Source organism: Orbicella faveolata, unplaced genomic scaffold, assembly GCF_042242905.1.
Source record: "Orbicella faveolata isolate gen_17 unplaced genomic scaffold, um_ofav_v1 contig_13, whole genome shotgun sequence".
Lineage (NCBI taxonomy): Eukaryota > Metazoa > Cnidaria > Anthozoa > Scleractinia > Merulinidae > Orbicella > Orbicella faveolata.
Window position 1 is genome coordinate 5128297 of NW_028301540.1, and position 14775 is coordinate 5143071.

Below are 14775 nucleotides of genomic sequence, written 5' to 3' on the forward strand. Positions count from 1 at the left end.
CACCCAACCTAGAAACTTTCTAAGAATTCCCGCGTGACTTGTTTTGATTTTCTTTGTTGATTCACTGAATTTCAACTTATCACAGGCTCATCATCGAGTTCAGCTCGTTGAAATAGAAGATCTAAGAAAGCGAAGTAGCACGTACCCTCAAACATCTACATTTGTGGTGTCAAAAAATTATAGGACAGGAAAATTATGTCCCTCCGTACGTTCCCTCCCACCCAGGCTCAAAATGATGCTCTGGACCTTTTGTAACTGAAGTGCTTCCATCCAGAACTGATATGGGCTGAAAGCGACTTATATCAATAAGCTCCTGCTTGCATGATATCAATTCAAAGGATTCTAGAAGTCAGTTCCGTAAAAAACTACATGAAAAGTTTTGTTTTTGGCATTGGCCAACCGAGTTTCTTTTGCAGGGTGTCAGAGACAGTATGTGTCCTAATACATGAACTACTTACCTGGAAGAGAGGTTACAAAGTCGTAATGAGAAGAATCATGGCAGTGAGGAGTAAATATTCCGAGCTGCCGGGAATTGTAAGTAGTTTTAAGTCGCAATCTTTAATTATTTTGCCTCTCAATGGCAAATTCGCTAAGCTAATTCTTCATTTGGATAATTGCTGAAGTATTTTTACGCTTTGTTTCGACATTTAGGACAATCAGCCAGACGTTTATGAAACACCTGATGTTGTGGAGAAGTTAGCTGAACAAAACGGCGATTCGTCGGTCGGTTTGCACAATAACTTGTTGCTTAACCATTAAAATGGCTACTTTAACGATTAATTCATAGCAAAAAAATCTAAAGCAAATTTTGCCACCGATGTTTGATATCATATTAGATGGCATCCAAAGGGGTGTAGGCTTACATTTGATTACAGTCAGGATTGTTGCATACTATACAGTCAAACCTCTCCACAATGGCCAACTTGGGGACAGAGGAAAGTGACTGTTGTAGAGAGGTGGCCATATATGGAGAGGTAGGGGTGTAACATGACACTTGTTTTTTGGGGGTGCAACATTTCAATTCTTTAAAAATATGCTTATTTTAGCCTATAAACACAATCAAAAACAGAAACTAAAGAGAACCTTAGACCAATGAAACGTGGTAAAGATCAAGCTTGGTGACCTTTTATAATAACAATTGAGGTTTTCTATACACTGCTTGTCAGTCACTGGTTAACTGGCTGTTGTCAAGAGGCTATCTTGGCAGGTGGGACACATTTTAGCGCTCGTTGCCATTGTGGAGAGGTGGCTGTTGTAGAGAGGTTAAAATAAGAGTGAATATATGGACTCTGTGCTGGGACCTAAAGAAGTGGATGTTGTAGAGAGGTGGCTGTTGTAGAGAGGTGGCTGTTGTAGAGAGGTGGCTGTTAGTGGAATTCAACTGTAGTCAGATTGTTCCATAAAAAAGTCAGATCGTTCCAATATGGCCAGTCCATTCTATGTATAAAAATTGAAGTCAAGAAAATAATTCTACTGGATGAAAATGTAATGAAAACTGTCTTCTTCCCTGACTGCATTCAAAAATACTTCATCACATCCTTGTTAATGTGTTCTAGCAAAAATACTGTTTTTCAAATTCCACACCTTATTTAAGCTCCCAGTTTAACTTGGTACAGTCGAACCTCGATTTTCCGGACTCATTGGGACTAGGCAAAATAGTCCGGATAATCGAAAATATGAATATTAATGAAGAACAAAACTGTTTAAATAAACCAATATTTAATCGTGAAACAACACTTTTACAAATCATTTGGAAAACAATATATTCTACTGTACATCTTTAACCACTCAACTCTGAGCCAGTCATAACTCATTCGAGTGTTCTTCATTAGTCTCGGAGCGTGCAAGCCCTGCTTTTGCTCTTTAAAAGCAAAAGAAACTCGCGTTTGACTACACTTTTCAATGCTATAGTTTTAAAAAGAATATTGCTACAGATCTTGATCATGACTAATAAATATATGACAAAATTGGGACTAGAGAAAAAGTCCGGATAATCAAGTAATCCGGTTAATCGAAGTAGTACAGATAATCAAGGTTTGACTTTAATATCGTCGCAATTGATTAGTTGAATTTATTGAAAATTAGGTTGGTTATACAATGACAAATTTCAGATGTAGTGTATGACTGGAGACATTTACTTTATTGATCCTGGAAACAGATTATTGTTCTTTCTGTCATGGAGCAGTCTATTAACTATTTTGAGGATCTTTATCTAACTATTTATATGTGGAATGAACTGATCATTTGGTGGAACAAACTGACCAATAATTGGAAGGATCTGACTTTTGGGGGGAACAATCTGACTTGAAATGATCTGACTGGATACTTCACATTTTAATGATATGTTTTAGCTTTAAGTTTTGAAGGTACAAATAATGTTATGGTGTGATAAGTTGTGTACCATTCAGGGACCAAGTTATTTTATTCAAAAATTTTCCTTGTTAATTTTAGACACAGAATGGTGATGAAAATATTCACGTGTTAAAGATTGATGCTAAGGAAGCATTTGAGAAGTTCAGTGGAAAATATTTGGATCCTGGGGATGCAGGTGAGTATTAACATTTGCCAAAACATCATGTTTTTTATATCACTACTGTTTATTCTAAAATGTTATTGTTACTAAGTTTTGCAGTTGCACAAAGATCATAAAATTAAAGTGTGAGACGTGACAGTTATCTAAACTAAAGGTTAAAAAGATTAAGAAGACTTGTTAGAAAAAATGCTACTGAATGGCAAGCTTTGCTATCAAGCAGACTATCGTTTAAAGTTCACAAACAATCAAACTGTCTAAAAATCTCGCTTTTAAGTGTCAGTGGCCTCAAAATTGGAAATCTTATTAATTTCTCCTGGCATGATATCACTAATTCCATCATGCATGTGGTATCTGTTTCATACCACAACCATCTTTTACAATTAACAAAACCACATGGCACAGTCATTGAAAGGGCCTATTAGCCATAAATATTATTGTTATTTCATAAACCTAAACCATGAACTGTTTTTCTTCAGATTTTTCAGGGCGGTGTGGTCCTCGGCAAATGCAAGGCTATGCTACAAAAACTGAGTTTGAAATGCTGGGTGATGGAGTGGCCAAAGAGACACCACAGAACAAATTTAACAGACTTCAGCATGAGATTCAAGAACTAGCAGAGGAACTTGAGCAGATAAAGGTGTGTTTGAAGCAGAGCATAATCAATGCAAAGATTTTTTTAGTATAATACTTAAAGAATAAGGAGAACATTTTCTATATTTATATTGCAAATGCTGCAATCTGATTGTGTGAGCTACTTATACACTACCAGTCATTAGTGGGTAAGGGTGGAGATCATCCACATTATGGCAACATTTTCTGATTTCTCTGATGTTGGTAGATAGTTTTTGAAATATTATGGACATGTTAACTTTTTGAAAATTCTAAGTGAAATTTAACAAATCGACGTCAGTTTTTCTGTGTCTGTCCTGTTATAGATCATGAATTTCATCATAACATTGTCAAAGTAGCTGTGGATCCATGAGGCAATAGCTGAGTGGATCTGCAGACTACTTTGACAATGTTAATGACGAAATTCATTGTCATTTACTGGACAGACGCATGAAAAACTGACGTCAATTTGTTTTTTACGATAACAAATTGTCCGCTCTTGCCCTTGACACATCACATAAATTATAAATTCATGTGTCTGTTCATTTATTGACAATGAAAATTAGCCAATGAGCACACGAGAATCTCTGCAGTTTTCGTAAAAAAGATCTTGACCCTCCCTTTGCTACCCTTAACTTAGATGCAACATTTGTAATCTTGCATAAGTGGATGCCTCTCTTAAGTGAGCATGTTTTTGCGATCCTAAGAGTTTCAACTTGAAGGTACTGGTACATTTATTTCTACTTTCATATTTATAATTGGTTGCTACAGGTCAGGAAATGGTCAGGTGAAAAATTCTTCCAGGTCAGGGAACAGCTAGGGAATGTTATTTTGGGGGTTGGATTTTTTGGGTTGTTATTGGGCAAACACTTAATTCTGAGGGGTACAGATCCCCTAAAATTAATCTTTGACCCAGAAAACCTACAGGTTGGCTTACAGTGTACCCACACTAGTTGAGACACTCTTAGCCTTAAAAAAATTGAGGTTACCAGCAAACCTTTTGTTAAATGAGATTCATGAATTCTGTGACTCTTCACCATAGTTCAGCCTGTAAGAAGAGTTTTTGTGACCCATAACTGTCTTCTTTTTATCACATTAGGGCACAGTTCAGGATGAACACGAGGAGAAGAAACTCTCTCCAGTTGTGCTGTCACAAGAGGCATGTACCAAATTTTTTTATGACACTCGGATTACATGTTATGGTTAGCTTGTGAGAGGGTATTGTATAGTTAATTAGAAAGCAAGTCTGCATTTAATTTTGCAATGTTGTTACATAGATCTGTAATAATTTATGACTTATTGATATTTCAGTGTTTGGAAAGGCAGCAGAACAAAGTTATAGTTCTAAAGAGAGTCACTAAATGTTTGCAATTTCATTGCACAGATCAAAGATTCCAAATAAGAAAAGACAACTGTCTAATAAACTGTGTAGAAAATATGTCAAATAACTTACCTAGAGGTTGGCTTTGGGAGGTTCTTCCCCCCCCCCCCCCCCACCCCTCCCCATCCTTACCCCACCCTGTTATCGGCAAGAAAAAGGTTTGGTCTCCAAACTTAATTTTAGGCCCAAAAAGGGCTGGCAAAAGTTTTTCCCACTTATCCACCACTGTTCATTAAATTAGTTTAAGTATTACCTGCTTTGGAGACTTGATTTGAAATTTTTTCCATTTCAGGTACAATCTCTTCAAAAGCAGGTATGGTACATGACACTAAATTGTATATTTCCCCCTCTTTGCCTGAACTAAGAACTGTATGCAAACTCTGTTCACATTTCTCTAACCATTGAGGTAAGTAAAGTTTACTAATCAAGGGGAAGCCAGTGCTACTTATGTATGCTGATGCATCTTTTATGATTTGCTATTAAAAGCAAGTTGTTTTATCCAATAGAAAACTCATGTATGCCTGTTTTTTATTTCAGCTTGAAGATTTACATTTGGTAAATGTCCTTGGAAAAGAGGTATTGAGTTAAATGTTTGCAGTACAATGCTGGCTTAGTTTATATTCAGTAGAATGTTTTGGAAATTTTTTACTTTAATCCTCTAGTAATGGACCATTCTCCCTATGAGACTTGAAGTAACGCTAAGCAATGCAAAAGGCAACATTTCAACCTATCTGAGGTTATTTTCAAGCTAATAGAAGGTGATTTCTTTTCTTTTGAACTGACTGACAAATCTATGTGCTGGATTGAAATTCTTGTACCTTTATTCAGATGTATTTTAAATTTGTGCATCTGAAATTTTGCGTTGTTTGCAGATTATTGACCAAAACCACAAAATTCAAAACTCGTGAAAAAGACACCTCGCAAATTTCACACAAAAAAAAATTAGTACCACCATTAGTAAAATGGTTTACAAAATTAAACAGTTGCACAAAAGTTGAAAGTTTCATTTCTTTTGCTTGGCTAGCTGCCTTTTTCTGAATAATTTTCTTCCTCCAGTTCTTTCAGAATGTCTTTGGTGAAGTCCTTGAAATGCCTGCATTAACCAGTTCTTTGTCTTTGTCATTGACAAGCTCCTGGTAGTGGTGCATTAATAACTCCAGTTGTCAGTGGAGAGACAAAACTTTCTGATTACCTTTGTACGGTCTTACCTAAAAGTCTCTGTCTGAAATACATTGCTGTGGTATATTGATGACTCATTACTTATGTAAAGTTCATCAAAGTGAAGCCTTTGTTGATGCACATTTGCAAAATGTAATGCTGGGTTTTTGTTTTTTATTTTGTCTTCTTGAAGTGGCCAAAAATTAAAAGCTCGTGGATTATTTTGGCCAATATCGTGAAATTTAGTGTGCATGAAAATTATTAAGCATGAATGAGGTACTATACATGATGCAAATCATATCTTAAGCCAACTGTGTTCATGGGATAATGAGCTCATCCACTCTGTTTCCTACATGTATAAGGCAGATACAATTCAGAACAATAGATAGTTGGCACGACATGAGTAATCATGTCAAGAGGTTTTCAAATGTTTGGTGTGACCGCAGCACCTTTCTATTGTTAAGTACTTTGTAAATTATGTTCACTCGTTAGACCCGGAGTTCTTCTCTTCCCACTATTCACAAATCTGTTATTGTTGCTTGAAACAGGCTTTGGCAGTGGCCTCAACACCTCAAGCAGGATTATCTCAGTGAGTTGAATTTATTACATGATAATTATATCAATGGGACAGCCCTGGAAGTTGGTGGTGTAAACTATCAAAATGCTTATCTAGGGAGCCTAGCACTTAATTTCTTCTTGTAGCATTACATTCTCTTGGGCTCTTACCAGAGTTTGCTTACACTAAATTGCGGTTTGATTTTGTTTTCTTTCCAGACGCCTGCAGACTCAACTTGAAGCTTTCAAAACCACTGAAACAGTGGGCGGAAAAGAAGCTAAGGTTTTTATTTACACTGACTTCATCTTCTGTGTGTGGTCACAGAAGCTGTGATGACACAAGCTTTCTTTCTAACATCTACATTATTAATAGTACAAGCCTTTACCTTAAATATGAACTGCTAAATCATACAACTGCCAATAGGACCCAAATTCTGAGTGAAAAGGTCTAGCTCACCTTTCAGTAAGTAAAGTAATTTGTAGCTAATTTTTTTGATTAAGTTAGCTACAGTGGATACTTTTGTTTTGATTGGAAGTAAAATAGTGTACACTTTCTCCTTTTATTGTAGAGCGACGATGGTTGTGTTACATATGAACTATTTTACAAACCAGAACATGCTAAGTTTAATCAGCTCTCAAAGGTACGTTCACACTTGTTGGAACTACATGTAACTAATTAATAACAAACCTCCAGATGCAGCTAACAATCCTCGGGATCCCAGCCACTTTTAAAAACATTTACCAGAGCATTTTTATGACAAATTGACTTTTGGCATTTGGTCATTTTATAGTGAGATAATAAAGCAAGTTTACAGTGTAAAGCGAGCTCTGGGCCTTACTTACTAATCACAATATGTTGGAACGATGTCCCTTACATGTAAGCTCAACAAAGATGTTTGAAACTGTTGGATTGTGTTCTTTTTTTAGATCAGTGAAATGGAACAGCGGGTGCAGAAACTGGAGACAGTTTTAGGCAGTGACCCAACTCATTTGGTAGATAACAAGCTATTTCTTTGCTTCTTTATCTCTTTGTTAATGCATTCTATAGTTTTGTTGTGGAAGACATCTTTAAATGGAAGCTGGCCCTGCAGAGTGATTAAAGGCACTGGACTGAAATCTGGAGCTCTCTGATTCAAATATTCTAATCAGTCCTTAACTGGGTTTGTTCTTGTTTGTCTCAAGTTCAACCCCTGAGCCATACATTGAAATTAGCTAACTAGCTAGTTTCCCACCCTAAAGGCTTACATCCTGTTTAGTATTTATCTCTGTTGGTTTGTTTCATACTGTCCTTAGCACAAAATTACTAAATTCTTTACCTATTGACTAAAGATCTCTTTACTTGACAAAGAAAACTACTATTCAAACTGTAGATAAAGATGAATCGTGTATTAAAAAGTACACACCTAGCAGTCATTTGACTGAATTACATGCGGAATTTCTCCCTTAATTGTCCCAGTAAATTCTCCCTTCATTGTCAATACGCTTTGAACTTGAAATACAACATTCAACACCAATGCAACATTTTGCAAAGTAATAAATTTCTTTGTCTTGTTTTGCAGTCCTCCATAACTGCAGATCTTGAAATTAAGGAGAAAAATTTATTGGTAAGTTTTTTTATAATTTTTATGTAGTATGTGGAACACAAGAGACCTTGTTTTACTACATTTTATGACACTGAGAAGAGAGTATTTTTGACAAATTTTTGGGTGTTTGGAACTTTGTTAAAACACTGGTTCAACTCCTCGGTCATGCTTGTAAATTGCCTGAACTGGTCTGCCTCCTGCCAGTTGGGATTTTTGACCCTATTATGTTTGGTCAGCATATTTGTTTCTTTCAGTTTAAGTGGCAAGTAGCATGCCTGTGAACTAGCTAGGTGTAGCGCATAGACCACTATAAACAACAACATATGAACATTTCAAATGTTTGGAGTGGCTGACATAATATTATGTTGTCAATGTGTGGTTCCACAAAATATCCATACCCATGGTCCAAAGGGGGGTTATTGGAAATTCCTGGGGGATGGGGGTCTTAAAAGGCCAAAATTGTAGAAGAAAGTGTGGATCAAAACTGAGTTCCCAACAACATAGAGGGGGGTGGGTTCAAACCAAAAAATCATCCTTGGGAGGGGTATAGTTATATTCTGGAACAAGACAATCAAAACTATAACTAAGGTTAAAATAATTTAGATGTAAATTGATAAAAATCTGTGCTGATGTTCAGATGTGCAAACACTGTCACAGTCGTGAATTCCTTCTTACAAACTTGACAAAATTATTTATGAGTTTGAGAACTTAGTTACGTTGCAAGTTGTTGTGGATTGTTTGCTGTAGATGTTAAACAAGGGTAGAAACTTGCAGTTGACGTGCATCCTATTCAGAAGGTGTAACCAGAAGTTAGTTGCTTGCTTAATGAGGAAAGCCTTCAAGTTGCTTATCATTCTGTGGAAACTTAAATGTGGCTCCATCAAGTCCTAGAATTTAAACAGACCTGTTAAAATATCCTCTGAAAGAGATGTTTTTGACTCCCAGTACACAGATAGCTCAGAGGATATTGAATTGCTCATGTGTTTGCTTCTTATTCCCTTTGTGTGACAAACCCAATGACAGTGCCCAGCAAGTTAAGTTATGATGACCAAGGACCAAATTTGTCCTAGGAAAACTGTGAAAAATAATGAAAAAATGTAGATGAGATTGACGTCTTGTTGGTGGACTATTTCTTGTTTGCAGGCAGCAGCATCAGCTCTCGAGGCCAAGGTTGCTCTGCTAGATGCCAATCATATCGAGCATATTGATGCACGTTTGCAGGTAGAAGCTATTTAATATTTCTAAGAAACATAGGAATGTTGGAGAGCATTAACAGTTCAGACTGATGGAGTGTTATAATTCATTCAGATCATTTTTTAGGCAGATGAAACCCAAGCAGAGATTATTTCAGGAAGAGATGATTTAAAAGGATCTCTTTCCTAATCTCTGTATAATATTGCCAAATGCCACCAAATGTACAAATTAATTGAATAAAAAGATTCTTGTATTTTGGGGAAGAGGTTCAAGACCTTGAGGGAACTCCCATGTGAAAAGGTCGGGGGATGCTTGTCATCTCGCTCAAGGGTACTAATCAAGGATTCTGGTCTCACCTAGGATATTCAAGACAAAACCCCGCTAGTTTTAGCTGTCAAAGTGTCTTTCAGGGTGCACTCCAACAAATTATAATTAAAAAATGCTCTCATTTCCACCAATTTCCGCTGGTCTCTTGAGTCTGGTCTACTAGCGTGAGCTCCTCTCCTGGACAGCGGCTGGTAATAATTATTGAGCTTTTTCTGCGTTAAATGGTATCTTTTGGAGTCAAATAAAGCTCAAGCCCTGATTGGTCTCCTTTAGGGGTTTAATTTGAATTTTCCGATTAGCATCCCAGACCTTTTCACATGGGAGCCCTCCCATGGGTACAGGATTGCAAGGATAGAAAAGGCCCTTTGCACGATCCAGTCACATGGTACTAAATCACACGTGCTGGTGAGCAAGCTGCGCAGTGGGACTTCCAAAACAGTGCAACTCGTACCAGTCCACCTGGACCTGCCTTTGTTTTGGAAGTCCCACTGAGCAACTTGCTCACCAGCATGTGTGATTTTATACCATGTGACCGCATCGTGCAAAGGGCCTATTGATTACAGTTCATCAAATTTCATTTTGTTTTGTCAAGAAATCAGCTTTGTCATTTTGCTGCAATTTTGAATCTCTCAGTCGCTATTTTTACCTTCTTGGTTGATATGTCTTTGCATCTGCAACTTCTGGCATCCTTTACTTTTTATTGCAAGATAATAAAGCAAGTTTATAACAAGCTCCTGGTCATACCTATTAAAACACATTCAGCCAGGTTACTGTCCCTTTGAAGCGTGTTCCTTATTGTATTTCATTCTTCAGGGAATATTACATCATGTCAGTGTTCTATCAGAGAAGAAAGAAGAAGCTGAAAATGCAGCTAAGCAGAGCAAGGTGACATAATACAAAAGTGAATTATTTTTGTTTTGGTGAAGACGATGAACAAAGACTGAGTGATATCAGGTACAGTCATTACTTGGCCTGGCCTGGGAGTTCCTCCTAATGGGGGGAAGGGGGGTGAGAGTAAGAAATGTCATGGGGAGGGAGGGAGGGATGGGATGTTGATGGTCTAGACAAAGCAGCACCACCTGACCAGGACACTGCGAGATGTATGATTGTTACAAATTTGTTATCACATAAGGTTTGGTATGGTGAGGCAGGCATCTCTTGTCAACTGAAGAATAAAAACAAATCAAATGTTCCATTCCTGGTGTTTATATTTTTTTATATAGGTGATCGAACTTTATGAGCTTCTGAACAAGTGGGATTCGTTTGTAGACGTTGTGCCAGATCTGGTATGTACTGCTAGCTGTTGTTAGTAAAACTTTTAAAAAGCAAAAGGCATTTTGGTTACTGTGGTATAAGGTCACGATGTGTTTTTACGCCATGCTGAACTTAGGTGGCTTCATATAGGTGTCTGAATATGCTCTCATTCGTTTCAAAAGAGCAGGAAGTAAACCCTCTTGTAGGCATTATTCCCAAGGTATTCCCTCGCAAGTTATTTTTAGACATGCTACCCAGTCTTCCCGCGGATAATGTTATCACATGCGTTGCGTGGATGTTTTCGCGGAGGAGGAAAACTGTGTGTCAGGCCGCTTGGGCGGTCCACGTGAGTAACATTCGCGTTACAGGTTTGGCTGTTTCTTTTCACTCCTGATATTTCCAAAACAGTAGCTCGAGGGGGATTCCGTTGGGTATGAGGTTTAATGGGCGATTACCTCCTCTTGCCCTTCATAACACACAGTAGTTCCATTTGTTTCTTAGGATTGTGGTAACGACCTCCTGGCTGGAGAATTTTTCTTATTTTGTCACATCGTTCTGCCGGCAAAATGTCCACACCTGACTTTTTTTTAAACAAAAAAATGCGATTCTCGTTATGGCTTCTACGTGAACAACCATATAGTCTTGTCGAATGTAAACATGGCGATTTAGAGGCGAGTCAAGTAAAGCACTAGTCCTCTCATCTGCCAGCTGATAATTACTTCTTTGTGTCTTGATCATTTTAGATAACCAGACTACAGTCCTTGAAAGCTCTGCACGAACAAGGTATGAACCAACTTATCTGGAAAACTTGTGGCTTTTTAATAGAAGAGCTACAAACTATGATAAATTACAATATTTAGAGAGGAAGCCACATCAGTCTTAGCTGGTTTTCTCGCGGGTTCTCTATCCTGGTCGAATTGGAATTTGGAGATGTTGGTTTTTGTGAAGGGAGGAAAACCGGAGAACCCGCAGAAAAACACTCAGAGCAAGGATAAGAACCAACAACAAAGTCGACCCACATATGGCACCGGGCGGGAGGCTAAAGTGCACAAACTGCACGCTATTTCGGACAAAATGGTCACAATCTTTACCATGTTAAAAACCAAAACGACTGATAGAACCATATCCTTTTAGGCCCCAGCTGCTTATAAAGCTTAAATAGGGAGAACAACTGATGCATGTATGGTTACTGGTAAACATCGCAAGTACAAGTAATTTCCTTTTTTCCCACCCTCCCCCTCCGTGTTGTTTTTGTATTTTCAACATTGTTTCTAACTTGTCTGTCACATTCAATACAGCAAGTCAATTTGGACAGTCACTGTTGGAGCTGGACTCGTCCCAGTCCGCTTTAAACAGCCAAATGCACGGCCAAGCCAAACTTCTAAATGAGGTAAGTTTTCGTTAACAGTGACTCCATCTTCTCCTGAGGGGTCCTTTTAGCTATAATTAGATTGTCATTTTTCCAATTTCTGACTGGTAAGTTTGCCTACTCAGCCGAAATGCTTCACACCGCCTTAAGCCTATCTCCGGTTTCCGCCATGAGCGACTGTACCTCCTCTGGATGGGATAAACTGGTTTATTCCAGGGTTACCCCCGGGAATTTTCCAGGTTGCCCTTGTGATTAGACGGCACCCAGTTGTATTACTGGATTGAAACGGGGTCCAGTTGCCGGCACCCAGTTGTGTTACTGGATTGTCAGGGCAGCTGTGGCACAGGCTAATGCACTGGGAGCGTCAAGTGTCTTTCAAAGAACACGTGTGAAAGACCCAGGGCAGGGTTCAAACCCAGACTGCTCAATAAACGTTTTAACCACCAGGTCACTGCGGCTTTCTTATCTCAGATGGTCGAACGCGCGAAACGAACCTCCAGAGAACTGGAAGAGAGCGCGTTGGGTGGGCATCTATTTGGGGTTAAAAAAAAATACATTAAAGCTAAAGCGAATCATTTTTTTGTTCCTTTCAGCTGGAAGCCAGCTTCACGTCCAACGTGGCAGTCATTGAAGCTAACTGTGAGCGAGTTGAAGCGAGAGTGAATGCTCTTCTGGAAAAATTCGAAACCAAAGGGCGGTGATGGAGAAATAAAGAGTAGGATGCATAGCTACTTAACGGATAAATAAGTTAACAAAATACTGGAATTTATGGTATATACTGATCTTTTATGTTTTGGAAAATGTGTAAGTTTCACCTCGGTTTTTATTTTTGTTAATTTTGCGAGTTCCGCGAAAATTTATCTATAAATTAAGAAAGGCAAATATTATCAACGTGTATCGCGAAACAGTTGTCCGCGAAATTTTCGCTAACCAAATTTGCAGTCTTTTATTAAACTGTAAACCTTGCGTTAAAGTAAAAGGCATTTGGGGTACTTGGTTGTCACGCAATGCTCCTCGTAAGGACTTATGTTTGCGTGACATCCCAATAATCTATTGTCCAATCAAGACATAGCATAGGTAGCCTAAAATTGGGACGTCAGGCAAACTTGCCCAAGCTTCTTTACACCGTCGGAAAGGGTTTTTATTATTAGATATGCTCTTTACAGAATTAAATTATAATGTTTAGAAAGACTTCTCAGGTGGAAAGAATATTTATTTTGTCGGTTCTTTGATCCGACCTTCTGGATAGGGCATAGTTAGAATAACAAATCAGAAATGGGCTTTGACAAATTTCAGATGAGTGTATTAGGGTATGATAATTTTCGCTATGACTGATACTCGGGCATCAAGTGTGAACACAGCTTTACCGGTAAGGACTTTTGAACTGTCATTCATCACAACTGTAGCTCGCAATTTGAAAAGGCCTAGAGTGTATGTTACATGAAAGTTTAGCGATGTCTGGTAGTAAATGGCTTTGTTCTAATATAAGGCAATAAAAATTATATCTCAATATTACTTCTTGTCAAATTCTTTTTCGTTTAAGGAACCTGCATAGTAAGCGTTCTTGCACCAGCGAAGATTTTTCCGCCTTCTGGCCGCGCGAAAATTTGGGCGAGAGCGAAAAGAAGGGGATGGTGTATCCCTCTGCTCCCTACCAACCCCTCTTTCTCCATTATTTTGCTCTTGCCTAATTTTCGCGCGGCTAAAATACGGAGAATCTTTGTTCATATGAGAACGCTTGCTACACAGGCCGTGTACCTACATTCCCTACTGTTAACATTTAGAAAATACAGTCGAAACTCGCTACAATGACCACCTTGGGGTCAGAAGAAAGTAGCCGCTGTGGAGAGGTGGCCGTTATGGGGAGTTAGGGATGTAATAAGACAGCTGTCATTTTTCATTTTTTTTTTAGGGAGGCGCGGTGGCCTCATGGTTAGTGCGCTCGTCTCCGGCCCTGGCCGGGGACATTGTGTTGTGTTCTTGGGCAAGACACTTTACTCTCACAGTGCCTCTCTCCACCCAGGTGTATAAAAGGGTACCGGCGAACTTAATGCTGGGGGTAACCCTGCGATGGACTAGCATCCCATCCAAGGGGGAGTAGAAATACTCCTAGTCGCTTCATGCTACAGAAACCGGGATAAGCTCCGGCCTTGGCTCACATGTAGACTTTACCTTTACCATTTTTCACGAGTGCAGCATTTTTGTCATTTTTGTCCTTTGTCCTTAAAAAAATGCTTATTGTAGCATGTAGATACGTAACACAATCAAGATATTGATAAACAGACACTAAACAGAAACAGAGATTAGCGATGCGCGGTAAAAAAAAAAGTGGGTTTTGTATACGTCGTTCATCGTTCGTTGATTAACTGTCCGTTTTCGAGAGGTTATTTTGGCAGTTGGGACGCGTTTTAGTGGCCTTGCCGTTGTGGAGAGGTGGCCTTTGTAGAGAGGTAAGAATAAGGGTAAATTTATGGACCGTCCGCCACGACAAAAAGGGTTACAAAAACCCCACGGAGGTAATAAACCAAAATTAAGATTAGGAAAGTTTGCAGCAGATTTTGAAAGACGGCCTTGAATTGTAGGATAAATATTTCCTTTCGGATGGAGTCGATGTAGAAAAAAAAATTCCATTGATGATCATTTTCCCAATTCTCCTTAGCTGGGAGCTTTATTGTGTATAATGTTTTAGGAGAAGTCAGATGTTTATCACAACAGGCCAAACTGTGACTCCACCCCTTTACTCTAACAGCTCCTGTTATGGCGTCACATCGCATTTGGGTAACTTGTTCTGTTTTTAGTTTTTACCTTCCCC

General features: G+C 38.6%; 1 protein-coding gene across 1 annotated transcript; it reads left to right on the forward strand.

The window, feature by feature from the left end:
• The first annotated feature begins 446 nt into the window (after positions 1–446).
• Positions 447–13239, forward strand: LOC110039889 (dynactin subunit 2-like). Its single transcript, XM_089284207.1, has 18 exons — positions 447–534; positions 652–723; positions 2452–2548; positions 3010–3170; positions 4242–4301; positions 4816–4836; positions 5061–5099; positions 6230–6270; positions 6456–6519; positions 6806–6877; positions 7164–7229; positions 7796–7840; positions 8963–9040; positions 10154–10225; positions 10564–10626; positions 11338–11377; positions 11893–11984; positions 12557–13239. Exons 1-18 carry the CDS (start codon positions 484–486, stop codon positions 12662–12664), a joined length of 1242 nt encoding a protein of 413 aa, XP_089140333.1. The 5' UTR covers positions 447–483; the 3' UTR covers positions 12665–13239.
• Positions 13240–14775: the final 1536 nt, after the last annotated feature.

Excerpts from the sequence above, each read along its gene's own strand:
- LOC110039889 (XM_089284207.1), top strand. The coding sequence starts at position 484 with ATGAGAAGAATCATGGCAGTGAGGAGTAAATATTCCGAGCTGCCGGGA. Across the intron at positions 6,271-6,455 it reads CCTCAAGCAGGATTATCTCA|ACGCCTGCAGACTCAACTTG; the intron begins GTGAGTTGAATT and ends TTTTCTTTCCAG. Across the intron at positions 6,878-7,163 it reads AGTTTAATCAGCTCTCAAAG|ATCAGTGAAATGGAACAGCG; the intron begins GTACGTTCACAC and ends TTCTTTTTTTAG.